Source organism: Sorghum bicolor, chromosome 7, assembly GCF_000003195.3.
Source record: "Sorghum bicolor cultivar BTx623 chromosome 7, Sorghum_bicolor_NCBIv3, whole genome shotgun sequence".
In the NCBI taxonomy this organism is placed as follows: Eukaryota; Viridiplantae; Streptophyta; class Magnoliopsida; order Poales; family Poaceae; genus Sorghum; species Sorghum bicolor.
In genome coordinates, this window is record NC_012876.2 from 4099488 (window position 1) to 4123566 (window position 24079).

General features: G+C 45.7%; 1 protein-coding gene across 2 annotated transcripts; it reads left to right on the forward strand.

The window, feature by feature from the left end:
* On the forward strand, positions 1052–19366 carry LOC8076579. Of its 2 annotated transcripts, XM_021464604.1 has the most exons (6): positions 1052–1124; positions 1234–1300; positions 1448–1545; positions 15604–15672; positions 15760–18867; positions 18990–19366. In XM_021464604.1, exons 3-5 carry the CDS (start codon positions 1525–1527, stop codon positions 18817–18819), a joined length of 3150 nt encoding a protein of 1049 aa, XP_021320279.1. In that variant the 5' UTR covers positions 1052–1124; positions 1234–1300; positions 1448–1524; the 3' UTR covers positions 18820–18867; positions 18990–19366. The 2 variants fall into 2 exon arrangements, with proteins under 2 accessions (XP_021320279.1, XP_002443860.2); XM_002443815.2 differs by having other exon boundaries at positions 1080–1300.

The window sequence follows — 24079 nt, forward strand, 5'->3', positions numbered from 1 at the left end:
TCTTCCCCGAGATGATTGTCCCTTCTGTCATAGCAGAGTGAGAGGAGTGTGCCTGTCTTTGTCAGGTTTGGTGTACTCGATGGCGCCCGATCTCTCCCCGTCCCAAGACGGAGGAGAGGTTGAGCGTGGTCAAAGGAAAAGGGAGAGGTCGTGGTGGACCGTGTGACTTTGTATCCGGCCGGAGACTCATAAGGCATAAGTGGGGCCAAGGTTGTTGGGCATCGGCCACTGGGCTGCTTGAAGGGCTTATTAACCGATGCCTGGCAATATCTGGGGTATAATAACCCCGACAATACATTATACATGAATGATCCAGTAACTCTAGTAAACCAAATATGGGTCATTCTTAAACTGCAATGAAATCCCTCGATGGCAGCGACGAAGGAGTTCGGCGGAGGTGATAGCCGCCATGATCGCAATGACAATGGTTGCCCTATGGGTGGCAGGGGTCTTGGTGTCCAGCAAAGCAAAAGTGGATCATGTCAGCTCATGTCTAATAGGCTAGTTGTGATTGGATGACGACAGATGAAGGTGGGCTAGTAACTGACATGTGGTGTCACCTCACTTGAAGCGGATGAAGATAGCACCAGCGGAGGTTTACAGTGATGGTGCACTAGGGGCAGCGGTGACTTGATGACTTCCACCGAGTGAATCTAGCCATTTTAGGAGAGGATGTCGAGAAGCGGAGATGTTCTTGTCTTTGTTGAGGTGTGAGTCTAATTGCTCTTTTCTTCTTTTGGCTACGTATATATCCTTGATGTATATATATATAGAGAGACTGGATTAATGAAAATCCATTATTATTAAAAAAAGGCGTTTGAGCGATGGCCTATGGGACAAATTAAAGGGATCATGTTTTTTTAGATAATGGATACAAAATATCCTGCCTCTACACCTGGGGTGTACACAACCCAATTAAAGGGATCATGTGTACAAGCTACTTAAAGTTTACTCTTTGCAGGACGACAGTTGGTTCCATCTTTATTCTTTGGCTCCAGCTCCAAGCAAAGAGCACCCGCATGTATCCTTTTCTTAATGCCAATGCCAAAATAATGTCAAGTTGCAGAAGCAACCAAACGGGGAGCTCATCGAAGGCAGCTCTCCTCGCATGGTACTAGTTCACGGTTAGTAGCTAGTGCTAGCGCTCTCCTCTGTGTGTGTGTCTCTCTCTCTCCGCTACCTCTTCTTGCTCAGCACACTGCTAATAAGAAATTAAAATATATCCGTACAAAGGAGACAGGAGCATCGATTTCGTCTTGTGCTTTCCGATTATATATACACACTGTACCTAGCCGCCAAGGTACTAATAACTTCTCTATACTTCTTAATTTCATATATGGTTGTTACTACCTGGCACTTCTCTCTCTCTCTCTCTCTCTGTAATTAACTTGAATTTTTTTCTTGTATATATTATATATGGGCTTGTATTATATATATCTGGAAGAAGCAATGGAGTAGAGATGGGCAAGAAAAATACCTCTGGAGCTTCTTCGGTCTGCTGATCTTTCCTATTAGAGATTCGTCATGGCGTCTAACATTATCAAGGTACTTGTTTCCCCACATTATATTTGAGACTAGCAAACTTGCCTGTCGGTTGCAACGCAAGAAAAGAAACTATTAAAAGAAATGTGTATTTAGAGCTGGGACTTGGCCACGTTGGTCCAAGCATCTTAGGCACGCTCGGAACGGTGCCGAATGGCACGACAAGATTTTCTCAAGACCCAAGCACGGCCCATAGCCCGGCAGCCCACCTCTAAGCCATGCCAGCCCAAGCATGGTCCTTATTATGTTTTTTACTTATTTTCTCGAACGTAATAGAAAAACATTATATATATTATGAAATGCAAAAAAACATCATCGGCATCGCTTGTGTGCCATTGTTTTTGTTCTCTTTTTACTACTATCATGTGATATATTTTTCGTCATTTTGATGGTGATTTGGTGATGGAACAGACTGGAGAGAGATGAGAGCAATGAGCTAATAAAGGCATCATGTATTAGGTGAAAGAACGTGAGTTTTGCTATGTCGTATGGAAAGAGTGCAAGGTTGTCAATTAGCCATTGGTCATGCATGGAAGGTAGATTTCATAATTGATTGATTTGTTTGCTTGGAATGTATATGTAAGAACGCAGGAACTTGAAGACGGGCCAAAATCGTGCTTGCGTGCTATTTTCGAGCCGTGCCAGGCTGCCAGCTCAACATAACTCAAATGCGAGTAAGGGCTGGATGAAAAACTCGTAACTCGCTAGCTTGCTCAACTCACTCGTTAATAGCTCGGCTCGAGCTCGATTCGTTTTAGAATGAGTTAACTCAATTTATAACGAGCCAACTCGAGCCAGCTCATGAGCTGCCCGCAAGCCATAACGAGGCAGTCAATTATCATGCTAGCAACAAAAATTGACTCGGCTATATGCCCATATATTTCTCAGTAGCTCGACCTAGCCCATTAGTGAATCCCTAACTTTATCCTTCCATGGATGATGCTTAAACTATATGAGTATGACTATCATGTAGTCACGGTCGTAATCATAGTGAGCTGGTTGGACAAAACTCTAGTTCGTTTGTTGAATTGTTAAAGCTATAAGTACTTTGTTTAGTTAATTTTAAGTATACATGTGATGTATTTGTTGCTCAATTGCTTTTATAAATTTATAGTCTCTTTGTACTGTATTTTTATGATTTGGCTTGCGAGACAAACGAGCTAGCTCGAGCTCACTAACGAGCCGAGCCAGCCTTCTAGCTCGTTTGTATAACCAGCCATAACAAGCCAAGCCACTAACGAGCCGAGCTAGCTTGATATCCAGCCCTAAATGCGAGCAGGGCCACATAGCCCATCGTGCCAAGATCATAAGTACAGCACGGTCCTCACATTCGTGTCGTACCGGCACAGCCTAAAATATTTCATGCAGTGCCGTGCTTTGAGCCATGCCAAAAGACTGTGGCACGGTCCACCCTCAAATGGCATGGCCCAAGTCCCAACTCTATGTGTATTGATAGATTTTTATTAGAGAAAGGTTAAGGGTCAAAGAGTCATATTATTATATTTATAGTAACTGTGTTCGAGCATTGCGACGAAGCCTACAGTTATAGGTATAGTCACCTAAATAACTTGTGGCTCGGAGATTTATTTAAGGATGACGTGATCTATCCCAATATATATTGGAGGACGGTGTAGTATTGTTGGAAGCATCTTGTGTTAGTTTTAGCTTTGTTTTATCATTCTTGTAATCCTGCCGTGAACATTGTTAGTTGGTTAGGCGCGTAGAATCACAGGTGGTTCAGAGATGTACGTGAACCACGCTGTGACCGCACACTGCATTGTGGACCCATCGCGACGTCGTCTTGCATGTCCCAGCGGCGTTCTAGAAAATCGGATGATCGTTGGAGGTGTAGCGGCGGGAGGTGTAAGGCCATAGGCCATATATAAACCAACATAGATCGCATTGGCGAGGTGCCCGCATTTGGCATGAAATTCTCGGAGTGTTTGTTCTACTCTAGAAATCTGTTCGCGCATAGAGCTCGCCGTAGGGTTTAGGTTGCTGCGGTCACCAACTGCCGGTGCCGCGCCACCGCTAGACTTGCTCATCACTGGTCTGGTTCCAACATCTGGTATTAGAGCATAGGTCTCGGTCATCGAGGTGTAGCAAGTGCTAAACAAAGCAGAGAAGAGAGGAGATGACGAAAGGCGAGAGTTTGGGGTCCGGTGGAGTCAAGGAGAGCGCGCTGGTCTATCCGATGCTAACTCAGACGAACTACATCGAGTGGGCAATGCTCATGTAGATCAACTATGAAGCTCTTGAGATTTGGGAGACCATTGATCTCGGAGAAAGCATCAAGAGGGCCAAAGATCGTCAGTAAATGGGTGCGTTGATGAGATATATTCCTAAGGAGATGTGGGGAGCTCTCGGCGCGAAGAAGTTGGTGAAAGAGGCCTGGGAGGCGGACAAGACAATGAAAGTGGGCGCCAATCGTGTGAAGGAGATCAACGTCCAGAAGCTCCTCAAGGATTTTGAGAACGTCGAGTTCAAAGATGGGGAGAGCGTGGAGGACTTCGACATGCGGATCGTGAACCTCGTTGTCACACTCAAAACCCTCGGTGAGACCACTGATGAACCCTATGTTGTCAAGAAAATTCTTCGTGTGTTGCCACCTAGATTCGGTCAGGTTACAGTATCCATTGAGATGATCTGTGATCTAAAAACACTCACAGTTGAGGAATTGGTGGGGCGACTCCGTGTGGCTGAGGATCAGTTTGATAACCAGGTGGATCAAATTACTGACAAGCAAGGGTCGCCTGATGCTTGTGGAGGAGGAGTGGCTTGAGAAACATAAGCATCGTTTCCAACCCACTCAGAGTCGAGAAGGAGGCAGCAGTAGTGCTGGGCAAGGAAAAGGCAAGTAACCTCATTGTTTTGATGGTGTTGGGCCTAAGAATGCTGGCGGTGTGAAGCTGACCTCTGAAGGCACACCTTGCCGCAAAGGAAGATGTAGGAACTGTGGCATCTATGGCCACTGGGCTTAGGATTGCAAGAGGCCCAAGAAATAGAAGGAAGACAAGCACGATGAGGCAAACATTGTGGTGGGTGGAGCCGGTCACAATCCAGCTTTGCTCCTGGCAGTGGTACTAACATCACGGAGACACCCATCGAGGTGGTTCATCTCACAAAGAAGAAAGTAGTGCCAGTAGAGTGTCCAGAAGGTGTGTGGGTGCTAGACATTGGGGCTAGCAATCATATGACAGGGTGTCACGCTGCTCTTTCTCATCTGAATGAGAGAATTCGTGGGACTGTCAGATTTGGCGATGGTTCCAGCGTGGAGATACATGGACCAGGGTCCATGGTGATTCAAGGATGACAGCGGGAGCACAAGGTACTAACTGACATTTACTATATTCTGAAGCTAAAGAGTAATATAGTTAGTTTAGGCCAGTTGGAGGAAAAGGGGTTTGAAGTTTATCTTAAAAATGGAAGATGCAGTGTGTTTGATTAGGGTGGGCACACTTTGCTTATTTCAGCTCCTAGAACTGCTAATCATATGTACAGTCACAGTTTCAGTTTAGCTTCACCGGTTTGTTTGTTAAGCAAGTTAGATGATGATGCTTGGAAGTGGCATGCTAGGTTTGGCCATTTGAATTTTAGATCATTGAGAGATCTAGGTAGAAAAGAAATGGTTTCTGGGTTGCCTATTGTAGAGAGGGTGGAGCAAGTGTGTGATGGCTGTGTCATTGGCAAACAACAGAGGGTTCCTTTCCAAGTGTCAGTTAGTATCGTGCTGAGAAAAGACTTGAACTATTCCATACTGATCGGTGTGGTCAGATCAATCCACCAACTCTTGGTGGCAAATCATATTTTCTATTGGTAGTTGATGATCACAACAGATTCATGTGGGTAGAGATGTTAAAGTCTAAGAGTTAGGCACTTGCTTATTTTAAGAAGGTGAAAAATAGAGCTAAAACTGAATCTAAAAACAAGCTCGAAGCTTTGAGGACCGACGGAGGAGGTGAATTCAATTCTAATTCAGTGTCTTCTGCAATGATTTTGGGATAAAGCAATATACCATCACTCCCTATACTCCCCAGCAGAATGGAGTGGTAGAGCGTCGAAACCAAACTGTGGTGGAGATGGTGAGGTGTATGATGAAGAGCAAACAGGTTCCTACCTGTCTGAAAGGATCAAGATGCCCAAGAGGGGGGGGGGGCGAATTGGGCTTCTCTAAAAATTTAAGCAACCTATAAGCTCCAATTCAACCCCTTGTGCCTAGTGTGACTAGAGAGCTACTGGATAAAAGTTTTGCAACCTAGTTCCAATCATATTCTAGCATGGCAATTCTAAGAATGTAAAAGCACAAAGTAAATGCTAGAATGTAAAGGAGTTGTGGAAGAAAGTGCTCGGCGATGTTTTGCCGAGGTATCGGAGAGTCGCCACTCTCCACTAGTCCTCGTTGGAGCACCCGCGCAAGGGTCTTGCTCCCCCTTGGTCCGTGCAAGGACCAAGTGCTCTCTACGGGCTGATTCTTCGACACTCCGTCGTGGTGAATCGCCCAAAACCGCTCACAAGCTTGACACGAGCCACCCACAAGAACTCCGGGCGGTCTTCGTGCCTCCAATCACCACCGGACCGTCTAGGTGATGGCGATCACCAAGAGTAACAAGCAAAGAACTCTCACTTGACCCCAACAAGGCTCTAGAGAGTGGTGGATGCACACTTGACTCTTGGAATTCACTAGAGAAGGATTCTCTCAAGAAATCACTCAAATCTCAATCCTCTCTAGGCTCTTGCTACTCTCTTGCTCCACAACAAGTTTCTCTGATATTCAAATGGGCAAGAGAGCTCTCATGGACGAGGTGGAGGAGTATAAATACACCCCACGAAGTCCAAAGGTCAGCCAACCGTTTTCCACTGAAAACAGGGTCACCGGACGCTGTTAATGTTGCACGGGACGCTCTGCATCGAGCGTCCGGTGACACACAACGGCTAACTGTACCTGCGTCTGACAGGTCACCGAACGCTACCTCTTAGCGTCCGGTGCTTCGAGGAGTTTTACAAACTCCCTGAGTATGGGACCGGACGCTACCCGGTGCGTCCGGTGCTAGCGTCTGGTGCTCAAGGGAAGTTTACAACCTCCCTGGGTGTGAGACCGGACGCTGCCCGGTGAGTCTGGTGCCAGCGTCTAGTGCTTAACCCTAAGCACTGAAACCCTTCAACGGTTAAGGACCTCACCGGACGCACTCACAGAGCGTCCGGTGCAGCGTCCGGTGCCTCCTTGGGCACCCTCACTTCGTCGAAACGCGATCGCTCCAAAACAAAGTTTGTTCCTCTCGATCTAAGGACTATCTCTGAGCTACCTAGTGCTAGGTTTACCAAGTGTGCACCACACCTAAACCCAAAGCCTTGCCTAAGTCAAGCTACTAGATCAAAGCCCCTCTTAATAGTACGGTCAAAGGAAAACAAAGTCCTAAACTACTCTAAGTGCCCTTCTTCACCATATGGCACTTAGACCTAGTCTAGTCTTGACGATGTCCATCCATCCTTTGAAAACCGAAACGATTTCCACTATTAAGTAGGCATGTACGTCCCTGTCCATCGAGTACCTATTACCATGACCTCACTAATGACTTTGCCTCTGCAAAACACACGTTAGTCATAGTAATCAATATTGTCATTAATCACCGAAATCACTAGGGGCCTAGATGCTCTTTCACTGTCTTTGGGAGAAGCAGTAGCAACTGCAGTTTATGTGCTTAACAGATCACGTACAAAAGGCCTAAATGGTGTTACACCATATGAGGCCTGGTATGGCAAAAAGCCTAGTGTGAAGCACATGAAGATCTTTGGGTGCATTGGTCATGTGAAGAAAATAGGACCTGACGTTCACAAGCTGTCTGACAGATCTCAAAGGATGGTGTTTATTGGCTATGAGGAAGGGACAAAAGGATACAGACTGCTAGAATCTGTGTCAAAGGAACTGCATGTTAGGAGGGATGTGATTTTTGAAGAAGATCAAGCTTGGGATTGGACAAATTTGTCTGAAAACAATCAGCGTGATCAGTTTGCTGTTGAGTTCCCTATCTGTTACAGATCCGACAATAGGAGCAGATGCAACAGAACAAGCCCCTGACACTCCTGGGTGTAGTCCAGTGGTTCCAAACTTGCCTCAAACACCACAAGGGAGTTCTCAGGGATCAGCTGGTGTTCATACACTAGATCCATAAGCAACTCAACCTTTTCACCAGTGGGCAACACCACCACAGGGGCAGTCGGTCGATTCAGAAGGTGTTCCACTCAGGTACAGGACTCTGAATGACTTGTTTGACCACGCTGATGAGGTGGAGAATTATGGAGAATTATGAGTACAGTGGCACATGTCTGTTGGGTACTGATGAGCCTGTCAGCACAGATGAAGGTCTAGAACAGGCCTGTTGGAAGGATGCTATGCAGGCTGAGCTGAAGGCAATCAAGGAGAACAACACTTGGTCTCTGACAGAGCTACCCAAGGGTGCTAAGGCAATTAGGGTGAAGTGGGTGTTCAAAGTTAAGAAAGATGCAGTAGGACAGATAATTAGGCACAAAGCCAGAATGGTGGCAAAAGGCTATGCACAGAGGGCTATGCCAGACCAGTGGCAAGGGTCGCTGCTGGCAAGTGCCGGGTCGCCTGGCTGACGGTTTGCCACCCTTGTAACCTTGGCAGGTTGGATCTACCAAATCTCAGGGTCCTCAGATTTGCACTCCGTCTGCACTGGGAGTGGAGCCGGAGAACCTCGGATGACGCTCCGTGGGCACAGTTGCGAGCAGGCCAGAACGCGTGGTCAAGGCAATGTTCCGTGCCTCTGTTAGGATCTAGATCGGCGATGGCGCCTTGGCGCGGTTCTGGACTGACGCCTGGTTGCCTGATTGAGCCATCTGTAGGTTCGCACCGAACCTCTTCCATGCCATCGGGTGCCACCGGAGAGGACGCTTGTTGGGGCAGACGATGCTCTGCTCACCTACAAACGTAGTGACGGGATCGCGGTGGTGACCGCGGCGAGTTACTGTAGAAGGAAGAACAACACGAGACAAAATAGGGTTTTGGTGCTGCCTAATGTCGCAACCTTTTAGATCTTTATTCATGCTCTATTTATAAATATGTAGATACATGCTTGGCTTTGATCTCCAAGCAATCCCCACACCACATCATCTATCGTGCGCGACATCGTTTCCCTACTACGCACGCCGCGTGCGCAATAGATGACATGACGTTCCTAATATGACTCGACTCAGGTTGATTCATGATCTAGCACGCCACCGATCACGATCTCCTTCTATCTAACTGATGTAGGAATCTAAACAGACTAGGAAACAAAGATTACATTGTGCTTCTAAGTTTAGCTAACAATTCTCCCCCTAAACTTGATGCACCTGATTCACGCTAAGAGCTTTCCTCAAATCTAGACATCTGGCCCGCCCTAACGCCTTCGTGAAGATATCGGCCAACTGATCTGTAGTGCCAATATGATCCACCTCCACCTTGCCCTCTTCTATACACTCACGAATGAAATGAAACTTGGTGTCAATGTGCTTGCTACGATCGTGGTGTACAAGATTCTTACTAAGAGCTATTGCCGATTTATTGTCCATGAGCAGCTTCACCCGCGCTTCTTTTGTTTCCAATAGATCTCCAATCAGTCGACTTAGCCAGACTCCCTGACACGCTGCTGCAGATGCTGCCACATATTCAGCTTCACAAGATGATAGCGCCACAATTTTCTGTTTTTGCGACGCCCAAGTGACAAGATTGTTTCTGAGGAAATAAACAACCCTAGATGTACTCTTCCTGTAATCAATATCTCCACCAAAGTCACTGTCACTGTACCCAAGCAAGAAGAGTTTCAGTTCTGTGTCCCTGTCATATTTGCAGCCATAATCCACAGTTCCTTTTAGGTATCTTAATATTTGTTTCACAGCACCCCAATGTGCTTGACTTGGAGCTTCCATAAATCTGCTCACTACACCAACTGAGTAAGCTAAGTCTGGCCTGGTATTTACAAGATACCTTAGACTTCCAATGATGCTCCTATATGCTGTAGGTCTGACAACTTCATCCTCCAACCTTTTGCTGAGTTTGAGCCTGGCTTCCATCGAAGTTGCAGCAGTGTTGCAATTCAACATCCCTGTAGACTCCAAGATTTTCTTTGCATATGCCGACTGACTCAACGTAATTCCCTCGGTCCCTTGTCTTACTTCTATTCCCAAGTAATAGCTCAAGAGACCCAAATCACTCATGCTGAATTTCTTCTTCATCTCCATCTTGAACTGGTTAATGTCACTTACATTTGGACCAGAGATGACTAGATCATCAACATATACCACCACCAAAAGGAAAGAGTTCTTGTTGCCTCTTCTATACACAGCATGCTCCATCTTACTCCTAACAAAACCCAAAGCAATCAATTCTTTATCCAATTTGGAATTCCAGGCCCTTGGTGCCTATCTCAAGTCATAGAGTGCCTTTTTCAGCTTCAAGACCTTATCTCCCTTGCCAACAATGAAACCTGAAGGTTGTTTTACATACACAGTTTCAGATAAATCCCCATTGAGAAAAGCTGATTTAACATCCATATGATACACTTCCCAGCCTCCTTGTGCTACTAAAGCCAACAAAACCCTCACTGTTTCGATCCTAGCAACAGGGGCAAATACCTCCTCGAAGTCCACACCCTGCACTTGAGCATAGCCTTTGGCCACTAGCCTTGCTTTGTGTTTTATCACTTTGCCATTTGGGTCCTTTTTCAACTTGAAAACCCATTTGAGGCCTATCGGTTTCTGCCCTTTTGGCAAATCACTGACAACCTAGGTTCTGTTGTCCTCGATGGCCTTCATTTCAGTTTTCATTGCTTCCCTCCAACATTCCTCAGCCAATGCTTCTTCAACTGAACTCGGTTCTTCTGCAGCAACCAGACACAGCCTGCTGTACTCTAGATTGGTGACCTCATCGGTCGAATCAAGCAGATCAGCCACGGTCCTATACCATAATGGTACGCCTTCAGAGTCTGCAGACCCATTTGTTGGAGGTGTCGCCCACTGAACTGGGTACCCAGTCCCTGATGATCCTGTAGTTGCCGAGACCGGTGTGTGAGGTGGTGTTTCTACGTCACCCAGGCCTCCATGGGATGGAATTGATGATGCTACAGAAGTTGGATTGCCGCCTATGCCAGCCAGATCAGTAGACAATACGGGTTCAGGTTCAAGGTATATTGTCGGACCATAGACCCATTTGTTGGAGGTGTCGCCCACTGAAATGGATACCCAGTCCCTGATGATCCTGTAGTTGCCGAGACCGGTGTGTGAGGTGGTGTTTCTACGTCACCTAGGCCTCCATGGGATGGAATTGATGATGCTGGAGAAGCCGGATTGCCACCTGGGCCAGCCAGATCAGTAGACGATACGGGTTCAGGTTCAAGGTTTATTGTCGGACCAGGAACAATATCGTCACACTGTATGTCAAACGTATAGGGCACTGCTGCTTGGTCGCTTCCTTTTCCAGCACCATCATCTCTCTCCCCCCAATTCCATGCCTTCCTTTCATCAAACACTACATCCCTCGATACCATCAACCGATCTTTGGTAGGATCATAGATTTTGTATCCTTTAGCTCCAATCTCATATCCTAGAAATATTCCTGGAATTGCTCTGTCAGCTAGCTTTGTCAGACTCGGCCGAAGTTTCTTTGCATAAGCTATGCAACCAAACACACGCAAGTGCTTGACTCCAGGTCTCCTGCCAAACCATGCTTCAAAGGGCGTTTTGTCGTCCAGACTCTTCGTGGGAGCTCTATTCAGCAAGTACACATCTATTTGAACAGCCTCACCCCAGAATTTCCTAGGGATGTTCATGGACTTTAATAAGCACCGCACCTTCTCAACAACACTCTGATTACGATGCTCCACCACACCATTCTGTTGTGGCGAATATGGTGTGGTGGTATTATGCTTGATCCCATTTTCTCTGCAAAAAGTCACGAAGATGCCTGAATTGAACTCTCCTCCACAATCAGTCCTGAATGCCTTCAGCTGACACCCTGATTCAAGCTCTGCAGCCACTTTGATCTTTTTGAACATCACAAACGCCTCATCTTTGGTTTTCAGCAGCTCAAGCCACATATAGCGGCTAAACTCGTCAACCACCAGTAGAAAGTATGATCTGACTCCTAGTGTAGGTGGAGAAATCTGTCCACATGGACAAGTTCAAGTCCCTTCTGAGTTTTATATGCAGTAGCACGAGGGAACGGTGCTTGGTGTTGCTTCCTAAGGGCGCAGCCATCACAAACATGCTCTACCCTGTGGATCCGAGGCAAGCCTTCCACCATATCCTTGTACCTGAGATCATGCAGTGATCTGAAATTTAGATGTCCATATCTAGCATGCCAGAGCCATGCAGCCTCATCAAGTTTAGATAACAGACAGACAGGAGATGCTAACTTCGCCTTTAACACATAAAGCTGATTCCTTCTTGCCGCCCGGATTTAACACAGCATGCTGCCGATTTGCAGCCTGTTGGCGTTCAAACACCTCCAGTATGCCGTTCTCGATCTCAACTCGGCACCCTGCCTGCTCAAGCTGCCCAAGATTCATTATGTTGCATTTCAGAGATGGTATGAAATATACCTGCGTTAGTACTCGGTGTTCCCCGCTCCTCCCAGCAATGGCCACCGGACCGATGCCTTGGATCTCAACCGTGGACCCATCTCCAAAACGCACCGCGCCGTGCATAGACTCGTCTAGGCTCGCCAATGCCTCTCGACAGCCTGTCATGTGGTTTGTGGCGTTAGTGTCCAAAATCCACGTGCCATCATGGTATTCAGCTGGGAATACCCATTCCTGGTTCAGGAACACTCCCTGCACACCTGAGGATGGAGTTCGCATGACCGTGCATACCTGCGCCACCAGGAGCGCTCCAGTCTCAAGGTCGCCCGTCGTATGATGAACGACTTCCTGCTTGTCCTCCTTCAGTTTCGTCTTGCATTCTTTGGCATAGTGCCCATAGATCTTGCACATATTGCATCTTCCTCTTCTTCTCGGAGTTCCTATTGAAGTGAGCTTCACCCCGGTGTCGCGTGCATCACCGCCGCCACGCGCTCCGGGCTTGTCCTTTCGGACATAGCGTGTGCCACCGCCTTTCGGACTTGACGTCGAAGACGACTCCTGCACCGTTCGACTTTTGTTCCTCGCCATCCATTCTTCTTTAGTCAAGAGAAGCTTCACAGTCTTCTCTGTGACCTGCTTTGTTGAGGGCTCAAATCGATCTTCGGCCACTCTAAGCTGGCCAACTAGCTCCTCGATCATGAGCGTTTTCAGATTACAGAACATCTCAATGGTGACCGCTACCTGATTGTAGCGTGCCGGCACCACATGGAGGAATTTCTTCACGACATGTTGATCATCGATCTTCTCTCTCAACCCCTCCAAATCAGTGGCGATCTTCTGTATCCTGATGGCGAAGTCATGAATTGTTTCACCAGACTTGAAGGCGATCTGCTCGAACTCAGAAAGCAGCTTCTGGGCATTGACCTCTTTTACTCAATCTGTGCCAAGGCGCATTGTCTTTAGAGATTCCCAAGCCTCCTTAACTGTCTTCTTCTTCAAGAGCATATAATGCATCTCACTAGGAACTCCTCGAAGCATAGCTCCAAGAGCAAGCCTATCCCGACGGCGCTCGACCTTCTCATCTTCAATGGCATCCCAGAGGAACATCCCCTCTAGATTGCACTGCACACGGGACGCCCAATCTTGATAATTTGTGTGAGTCAACATAGGCCAGACAAGATTGCCTGCAGCCTGGTTGAACGCGCGCTCCATGGTGTCTTTCTCCTTTTCGCCAGATATTGACAGCAACGAACTCATCTTGTGTCGACTCCGGCTGCCTCCCTCTTCTCGTCAGCGATGAATTGGCTCACCGTTCTTCCTCTACTCCTCCACACCACCAAGAACACCTCCAATGGCTCCGATACCAGTTGTTGGGGCAGACGATGCTCTGCTCACCTACGAACTTAGCGACGGGATCGTGGTGGTGACCGCGGCGAGTTACTGTAGAAGGAAGAACAACACGAGACAAAATAGGGTTTTGGTGCTGCCTAATGTCGTAGCCTTTTAGATCTTTATTCATGCTCTATTTATATATATGCAGATACATGCTTGGCTTTGATCTCCAAGCAATCCCGCACGCCACATCATCTATCGTGCGTGACATCGTTTCCCTACGACGCACACCGCATGCGCAATAGATGACATGACGTTCCTAATATGACTCGACTCAGGTTGATTCATGATCTAGCACGCCACCGATCATGATCTCCTTCTATCTAACTGATGCAGGACTCTAAACAGACTAGGAAACAAAGATTACATTGTGCTTCTAAGTTTAGCTAACAAAGCTCTATGCTCGACGCACTCACTGGAGCACACACCGCTAAGGTCCTTGTTGAGTATATGCGGCTTTGGGAAATGCTTGACGACGTGCAGCTTAGCCAGGCCAACTTAGACAAGATCATCTGGAGGTGGACCATGGGAGGAGAATACTCCAGCTCCTTAGCCTACCATGCCTTCTTCATCGGTGCCATACCTCTGCTTGGTGCTGAGGAGCTATGGCGTGCATCGGCGCCGCCAAAGGTGAAATTCTTCTTCCGGTTGGCCTTGCATGGGAGAATTTGGACAGCTGTATGCAGGGTGCACCACGGACTGCAGCCAATGGCCGAGTGCGCCCTCTACGACATGGACGACGAGACCTTTGACCATCTCCTGTCGTCTTGTGCCTTCACCTAGGTGACCTGGTTCCGGTTACTCAAGTTGGTTGGGCTCCAATACCTGCGCCCTAGCAACAACTCCTCCCTCCTCCATTGGTGGATATAGGCACGCGGATAGGTGCCAAATTGCCTTCGTCGTAGCTTTGACTCACTTCTGCTGCTCGTCTCCTGGGAGGTTTGGAAGGAGCGGAACCGAAGAACATTCGATGGTGCATCCAAGACGACGATGCAGCTGCTAGGCGTGATCCGGATCGAAGCCGACCTCTAGATCATGGCCGGGTTCTAAGGGCTGGCGCAGCTTCTCGTGTCGTAGTCGTAGCTTAGCTGAGCCTTCTACTCTTAGTCGCAAAGCTGTTTACTTTCAAGCACGAATTACCGCTACACTGTTCTAGCCGGTGATTATTGTTTGTGTGCCCGCCCTATGCTCTGTGGCAACTCGCTGTCAATGTCAGCGAACGTTGTATTCATCTCTATTTTCTCTTGAAGCAACACATGCAGCGCATGTTTTCGATTTTTTTTTGAAGATACAAATATTACTGATATTATTTATAAACCTAGTTAAACTTTATAAAGTTTGAAGTAGACAGAACCACGGGGGATTTTCTTCTCGTAAGTATTAGTGCATCGCATCATCCATGCCAAGGGCGATGTGAACCGTCATCCAAAAACTGTCCCACGAGCCATAACAAAATCCAAGCAGCCCCTATCTTCATGATTGTCGTTCTCAATCTCTCACACCCTCTCCTGGCCCATCCTCCCCCTGCCCCCTCTCTCTCCTCACTCCAAGCTTCAGATCAAGGAACACAATGGTGGTCACGCATTTAGTTGTCGGCTGGAACGGTGCGGAGGGGACCAAATCCACATTATGGTGGAGACAAAGCTGCAATGGTGAAGCTAGATTTGGTGGAATAGATTGGGAGCTGCAGCGCCCATAGATAGCAGCGGTCGGGTAAGAGCAAGTGCAATATATAATTGGCTTAGGAAAGAGAATGTGAGCAGGATTAAGAAAGAGAATGTGAGCAGGATTAGGAAAGAGAAGGTGAGCATGGTTAAAAGTAACAATAAAAGAGTTTCTTATAGTAAGAGATCATTATTGTATAACTTAACTTCTATAACACTCATAGCTAAATAAGTGGCTCTATTATTGGTCTTGGCCTAATGTCATAATGGTGGTAGCCCTATGCTGCACAGTGTTGGAGTTAAGATTAGCTGTCCTAAATAGCGAACATCTTTTTTCATTCTTAAAACCTTGTGCACAAATATTTCCAATCACCAGTGCAATAATTAGTTAAAGATATATTAATTAATAATTTCTTTTACGAACATAGGAAGGAGGAGGATTAGAAGAAGATGGAAAAGAAGAAGAAGAAAAAGAACAAGAAGATGAAATGAAAGTGGTACTGTGCGGCTCGTGCTAATTAGTAATTACTATGTTTGTGGGGTGAGAGTAACATTAACTAGTTAATTCTTAAACAAAAATGCAGAGGATTTCGGCAATCGACATCAAGACAGCGGTACAACAAATATCTCCTTACTTACTGGACACAAGCATCTCTGCACCTTGGGTCATCTACTTCGACGGATGGTATGGACTAGGTGCTTCTGCGGTGCTTAGAGCCATAGCAGAGCACCCACCACCATCTTTGCGGGAGAAATTCGACAAGATCGTCCATATCGACTGCTCGAGGTGGAAGAGCCAAAGAGAATTGCAAAGGGTGATTGTGGACGAGCTCAAGCTCACTCAACGGGTAGCGGCCAGTTTTGATAGGGAAGATAACGAAGATGATTTCATCGGGGTAGACCAAAGCTCAAGAGGAGAGATTAGAGATGTCACTGCAGTGATAGCTCGATACCTAGTACAGTACAGTTGCTTAGTTATCTTTCACAATGGAAGTGAGAACATGGTTGACTTGGCTAGTTGTGGCATTCCAGAACCTGAAATCTTCAATATTAAGGTGTTGTGGACCTTCAGAGGACGACTTCGGCTCAACAGAGAAATTAAGGAAAAGGGATTAGAGTCAGACCTTTTTCTTTTTGCTGCTGATGATCATAACAGTAACTGGCATGCATACATTGCAGAAGAGGCTAGCGAAATCACCTTGTACACACATAAGCTTGGCCTTAGTGTTACACCTAAAATAGCCGAAGAGTGTTGCTTGTACCTCTTGACTTTGAATGATCGAGGTAAGAAGATTATTGATTACAACTGGGCAACCCATGCTTCCAGCTACTGGGTTTGCGATGGGATCATAGGAGGAGGACTGGAAAACCAGACATGGGATGTTGCTCATGCTATGCAACAACATATAAGACTGGAAGATTACTCCTCCAATACAAAGCTTATGTTGTCTGTGCAAAGAATGCAGATTTCCTCTAAACAATGGATTTCTATTACCAATTCATATTTCAAAGAGGTTGCTCCAATGACAACAACCCTGTTCTTTGCACCTAACAAGTCGAGTCCACTAGTTGTACCATTAACTAGTGACAAGTTTCATAAAGCGGACAACCTCCGGGTGCTGAAGTTATGCAGGTGTACCTTCAGCTTTTTGTCACCTCCGTTCCATTGCTGCCACAACATAAGATTCCTTGGACTTGATAGATGCGAAGATGAAGTTCAACTAGAGAAGGAGGAGAAAACAGGTGAACCAGCGGTGGAAATTTTCCAGAGGCTATGGGTGCTAGATGTACGCCACACAATTTGGCCATTGTCTTTTCCACAGGAAACAAAAGAGCAAGTGGTGGCTAGAAACATTAGAGAGGTTCATATAACCAATGGGAGGATTTGGCACAACAACCTTGCATGGAAACGACTACCAAACCTTCACAAGCTCCGAGTAGTTAAGCCCACAAAACCATGGGAGACGGCAACAAGAGATGAATTCATGGATATGGTGAATCTAGAGCTCCTTGACCTATCTGGGAACAACACCATACAAGTCTTGCCGAGCCTTTCGGGTGCAACTGGCCTCAAGACACTGATTCTAGATGGTTGTGTTGGGTTAGAGCATGTTGGCCCTCAAGGACTCCCTCCATTACTTGAATCATTCTCCTTGAATGTTGGAGGGCGGGCAAAAGAAGATCACAAGAAGAAGGCTGAAATATCCTACATCAGCTTGGCTGGTTGTGCAAGATTATCAGACTTTATACTTCATGGGTCATTCCCAAATCTTGAGTATCTAGACCTCTCTCACACAGCAATCAAAATGCTTCACCTTGGAGAGGTGGACGAAGTGGAAAATCTTCAGCAAGTCTTCTTGATGGGATGTGGCCAGCTCCGCTCAATTTCTTGGCCCGAACCAGGAATGTACAAACTAAGGTTGTTGTGCATTGACACTCGAGCAGCAGGAGGAGAGGTAGCCAACAGAAAACCATGGTCGCATGATTCTTTAAAGGTCTACCAGCAGGCCGAAGGAGAAGAGGATTTGCATGCATATGTTGCCGCTGCAGACATGAGGTTCCTTCATTCCTTGGAGTTTATTCTATTTATGCAGGAAGAAACCATTCAATGGGACAAGTTGAATCTCTGCTTGTCATCTACTAGCAATGATGACGGAAGTAGAAGCTGCCAGAAGGACCGTAGACAGTTAGTTGCTGCTCCGTCCCTGCCAAAGTCATTAACCTACCATGATGTCAGCCTTGAACAAATAACAGAAAAGATCAATGTCAGCAGCAGCATCTCAACTCAATTTACGCCACTAGACCTGCACATGGAGATTGGTGAGGGAATTAGTGACGCCACTGGCCAGGCAGGGGAAGCAATATGCAAGGTGATGAATGAGGTCCAGTCGTTGCACGTTCATGACAGTTCTTCTATCACTAGTGTTGCACCTGAACACACTTTTGACACAGAAATAATGAATGGGCTCCAGCGCTGCTGCGTGGAGAGATGCCCTAAGCTGGACACTGTCTTTGCCACTAACTATCATTCTGAATGTTTCTCTCACTTGGAAATCTTTGGGGCAGCTCATCTCTTGATGGTCCGTTCTATCTGGAGCAGACCAAGATATCCAAGCAGTTTGAATCCAAATGAATTTTCATTTGCACAACTGCGAGCTATTCATCTGTATTACTGCCCAAGCCTCCGATATGTCCTCCCGATGGCATCAAACAATGCCTTATCCAAGGTGTTGGAGACCCTCCACATACACTGTTGCAGTGATCTCAGGCAGGTCTTCCAAGTGGAGAAAGAGTTCCTAGAGAAAATAGCAGCCAGGCATGAAAAAGGCAAGCTGGAATTCTCAAACCTCAAGAGCCTGTACCTGTATGAGCTCCCAAATCTGCAACATATATGTGAGGCCAAGTTGTTTGCTCCCAAGCTCGAGACCATCTATATCAGAGGATGCTGGAGCCTGAGGCGTCTCCCAGCCACCGACAGTCGCCGCCGTGAAGATGGCCACCCTACATCTGTTGACTGTGAGAAGGAATGCTGGGACAAGCTGGAGTGGGAAGGCATGGAGTTTGGCCACCACCCCTCCCTCTTTCAGCGATGCCATTCCAGGTACTATAGGAGGCGTCACCTGAGGGGCACGGTTCTCCGGTGAGCAAGCCAAAGTGATCACCTACATACATGCTTCTGGCTCCTTATCCTGGTAAGTCCACATGAACAAGCAACTTCGATCGATTCCTCTTCCTTTGTAGTGATTTTCTTTTCAAGTTAGTTCCATTTCATATTCTATGTACTGATGAGTTAGTATTTGTATGAGCTCTGTAGATAATATGGAGCGTTGGAACGACGGGACAATGATGATGGCTTACCAAGTCTTCGGTGTGTTTTCTCAGGAATGAATAAATAATTTCGTTTCTGTTCCTAGCTACATACCAACTTGCATCAACCAAACTAGTCATATCGCGGTCTTATGTATTCTTGATGACACTATGTGTGAATTCGTGTATCCTTTGGTTTGGTTTGTTTGCCTGGTTATATGTGTGAGGGTGTGCACTTGAAAACTGGAATAAGGGGGCTGGGTTTGATGCCTCCAAAGAACTAAAGCCCATGGTGTGCGCGAGTGTTGTTTTCAATTTCATTCAGTATGACAAAATGTACGCTTGTTTGTGATCCATGTAGCAGCATGCTAATGCTGCCAGCAAATTATTAATGGCTTGGTTTGATCTACATGGAGTGTGCATTGGTTATTTGTTTGGACAATGCTACGGTACTCCTATTACCTAATAGAAGATAATAGTTCAAAACAATCTGAGCCATTAATGTATTAGATTTTTTAAATTATTTAAATAAATTTAATACCAAAGAAAAGAAAAAAAGCCAAAATTCCGTAATCACAGGGATGGGGACCCTTCCATCCGGATTTTACATGTTAAATATTATTTGGGCTTTTAGCCCATATACTATTTGATGATAATTAATTCAAGGGCCTGTAATAAATGTTATAATACAAACGGTTTAATACCAGATTGATTATTGACCATGCGTTAATTCAACTGGCGGCTTGTAATAGCTTCTATAGAGAAGTTGACGAAGGGAAAGAGGGTGCCGCATGCGCGCGCGCCCCGCCGCCGTTGCCGAGCCGAAGCGTGTGTGTCGTGACGCGCGCATATGCATATGTTTTGCCTGGTGGAAAAGAAAAGAGAGGAGAAATGAGATTTGACTGTTGTCTGGTTAAAGGCAATTGATTGTCATTGATTGCAATTTAATAAGACATTTTCTTTCTCGCCTATATATTCCATTCCCGCATCCCCTTGCTCTGCGCCATAACACATCAGTCCTCTCCTCTCCCTGTCGAGATGCTCTTCTTCATTCCCGTCCCAAAGCTCTGTGTGCATAGAGATCGGGAGAGCAGGCATCCGGAACCCGACGCCTTGCATCGAGACACCTGCTTAGGTATGCGGGCAATTAGGTTTTTGGGAACGTCTTCCGCGACTGCTCATTTTCGCTACCTCGGATTGGCAGGATCTACTTCCTGGCAGTGACTAGATCGACTACTTCCTGGCGGACATCTTCTTCCTGGGATTCGCAGATCATCTTCTTTCTTGTGGACGTTCGCCTGGGATTCGCAGATCATCTTCTTTCTTGTGGACGTTCGTGGGACTGCACTACGAACATCTTCCTGCATCGACTATGGTCTACTACTTCAAGCAACGCACTATGTTGACTAGTGCGAATGGAGCCGCCGGTGCCTTCAGCACTGGTCCCTCCTCTGGGTATAATCCTAAACAATTATATTTTATTTCCAGTATGTCTACAACAATCGCAATGTTTATCACTAATCTGAGTAGCGATAAAATTGCACACGTGCACATATATGCCACCACTTTGTTATGATATTTTTCTGGATTAAATCAAACATTAAAATGTCTAAATTTCTAACAATCCAAAAACCTGATGTTAGGCATTTTTCTATTAGTGGTTTTGCGGCTGCGCTAAAACCAGATAATTTTGATGGTTCAAACTATAAACGGTGGCGCGCGAGAATGATTTTATGGTTGACTGCTATGAGTTGCTATTACGCCGCAGAGGGAAAGCCAGAACAATTTACTCCTGAGGAGCAAAAGTTCTTGGCAGCTACCTCTTTCGAGGAGCCGTGATAAGTGCACTTGATAAAAAAATATGTCGACAAATATATCATTTGCACCACTGCTAAGGAGTTATGGGATGCGCTTGAGACCAAGTTCGGGGTTTCTCATGCTGGTAGTGAGCTGTATCTTATGGAGTAGCTGTTTAATTATAAAATGACGGATAACCGTTCTCTTGATTGAACAAGCACATGAGATACAGACACTAGCAAAGGAAGTCGAACAATTCTCATGTGTGTTGCCTGAGAAGTTTGTGGCCAGCGGTATAATCGCTAAGCTGCCACCTACTTGGAAGGATTTTTCTACTTCTCTAAAACACAAGAGGAAAGAGTTTTGTCTTGCTGAACTCATGAGAACTTTTGATGTTGAGGAGAAGGCGAGAGCAAAAGACACACATGGGAAAGACGTTGAGTCTTCTAGTGCCAAACATGAAATCCACAAGGCATGTCAAATGGCGACTGGAGACTGTCAGAAAATTGAAAAACTCCGGAGTTATAGCATTGGACTATGTCCATATGTCTAGGAATCTGGCAGATCAAGTCATAAAGGGACTTTCACGTAATGTGATCATCGATAGTGCATCGAGTGAGATGAGTTTGAGACCCATGTGAGGTCTACCATGGTAGCAACCTGTTCTATATGATCGGAGATCCCGTGAAGTAGAATAGTGAAACAAACCAGAAGTAGATTGTGAGGAAAGACCCTTTTATTTAACTCATGTCAAATGTACTTCTTTCCTAAGTCTGTAAGGAAGGCTGATTATATACCTTAATGTATTCCAAAGCGGCTTGTGAAGCGATCGATGTTGTCCTACAGAATATTTTTAAGGAATACACATATATGAGTTTGACTGCTAGTCACATTCTATGAGATCTGGGTGGTCTCTAGATACTCATAAATGGGCCACAAGTATGACTTATATGCTTCAACCAGAGGGGATGCTCATGCAACCTAGTATCAGTTATGAGTTTAGATGAAACTTATTTTACACAAAACTTGCAATTCAAGGCATAGTCCATTGTTCAAGTTGTGACTAAGTGTAATCTTCATTCTAGGTGCAAGTTCAACTTAACAGTCTCCATCGAAATAACTAGTATATGAAACGACATGGAAATTTGAGAGCATTTCTTATATGCCCTAGAAGTAGGTGGGGATTGTTAAATATTATTTGGGCTTTTGGCCCATACACTATTTGATGATAATTAATTCAAAGATCCATAATAAATACTATAATGCAAACGGTTTAATACCGGATTGATTATTGACCATGTGTTAAGTCAACTTAAATAGGCGGCTTTTAATAGCTCCTGTAGAGAAGTTGAGGAAGGGAAAGAGGGTGCCACACGCGTGCGCGCGCCACCGCTGTCGCCGCCGATCCGAGCCGTGGCGAGGCGAGCATGTCGAGATGTGATGTGATGTGATGCACGTGTGTGCATATGTTTTGCCTGGTGGAAAAAGAAAGAGAGGAGAAACGGGATCTGACCTGGTTAAAGGCAATTGATTGTCATTGATAGCAATTTAATCAGACATTTCCTTTCTCGCCTATATCTTCAATTCCTGCATCCTCTCCTCTCCCTGTCGAGTTGCTCTTCTTCATCCCTCTGCGCGCACAGAGATCGGGAGAGCAGGTCTCCGGAATCTAATGCCTTGCATCGAGACACCTGCTCGGGTGTACGGGCAATCAGGTTTTTGAGGAGCGTCTTCTGCGACTGCTCGCTTCCGCTTCCTCGGATTGGCAAAATCTACTTCTTGGCGGTGACGAGATCGACTACTTCCTAGTGGACATCTTCCTGGGATTTGTGAATCGTCTTCTTCCAGGTGGATGTTCACGGGACTGCACTGCGAACGTCTTTCTGCATCGACTGTGGTCCGCTACTTCAAGCAACACACTATGTCGACTAGTGCGAATGGAGCCACCGGTGCCTTCGGCACTGGTCCCTCCTCTGGGTATAATCCTAAACGATTATATTTTATCTTCAGTATGTATACAACAATTGCAATTTTTATCACTAATCTGAGTAGCGATAAAATTGCACAAGTGCACATATATGCCACCACTGTGTTATGTGCATTTTTCTGAATTAAATCAAACATTAAAAAGTCTAAATTTCTAACATTACATAACCTTTCCTTTTTTGTTTGTTTGTGCGTACTCCCTCTATCCCTGAAAGCTGTAACTTTTAGAGTTGTCCTAAGTCAAACTTTTAAAACTTTGACCAAATTTATAGAAAAAAACACTAAGATTTATAGTACCCAATTAATACCATTAGATTTATCATAAAATATATTTTTATAAAATACTCATTTTATATCATAGATATTGATACTCTTTTCTATAAAGTTAGTCAAAGTTAAAAAAGTTTGACTGGCACGGATTCTAGGAGTTGAAGCTTTCAAGGACGGAGGGAGTAGCGCACAGCGCACATGTACAGCAGCATGAAGCGGTGTTTTTTTTTCCATGCACATTGTGAGTTGACACCATGCTGGGTATCTCACCTTCATTCATCATAAGCATGACGACATAGTTACATCAATAGCATGATACCCGGGATTTAGATCTGGAAGCGATCGTGTTCAATATGAATCTGAGCTAGCACAACTATTGTTCAAACTCGGTGACGGACCGTTCTAAATAAAAGCAGTCGCCGATAGCGTCTCCCCTCCCTCCCCTCTCCTCTCTCTCCCATGGCGACTCTAGCTAATCCTCCTAGCCATGGACCTTCCTGGGCTTGATCCTAAGCCAGGTAAAGTGGTTGAGGCAGGAATTTGGCGCTGCTTCTCTTCGCCGGTCAACTTCGATCCTCGCTCCTCTCGTTTTGAATTCTTTTTTGTCCTTTCGTTTAGTGGTTGCAAGTTTAGACTTTCTGATCTCTCCGTGGCTCACATTCTTCAGTCAGTGATTGGTTGAAAGGCAGATTGTTCCCATATTGTTCGCTTGAGTGATTGTGTTTTCAGGTTCCCAGTTCATTCTCAGGATGTGGGTTTCATATTTACAAGCTAAGAACATTTGAATGCACTGCTTTCAAGATCTTCTTCAACTTTTGGCACAATTGTGGACCAAACTTCTGCTCTAAGTACCGGAATTGGAGAGCAGAGCAATCCAAAGGATGGGTTGAAATGGTTCGTGTCCTAGAAAAAAAATATTCTACGTCAAATCTAGTACATCCTTCTGGTGCCAATGTACACTGTTCCAATCCACCCTGCTCGTGTTCATCCTTCTCATCAAGTTCATCATGTTCCTTATTATTGGACAGTTTCATTTCAAAATCA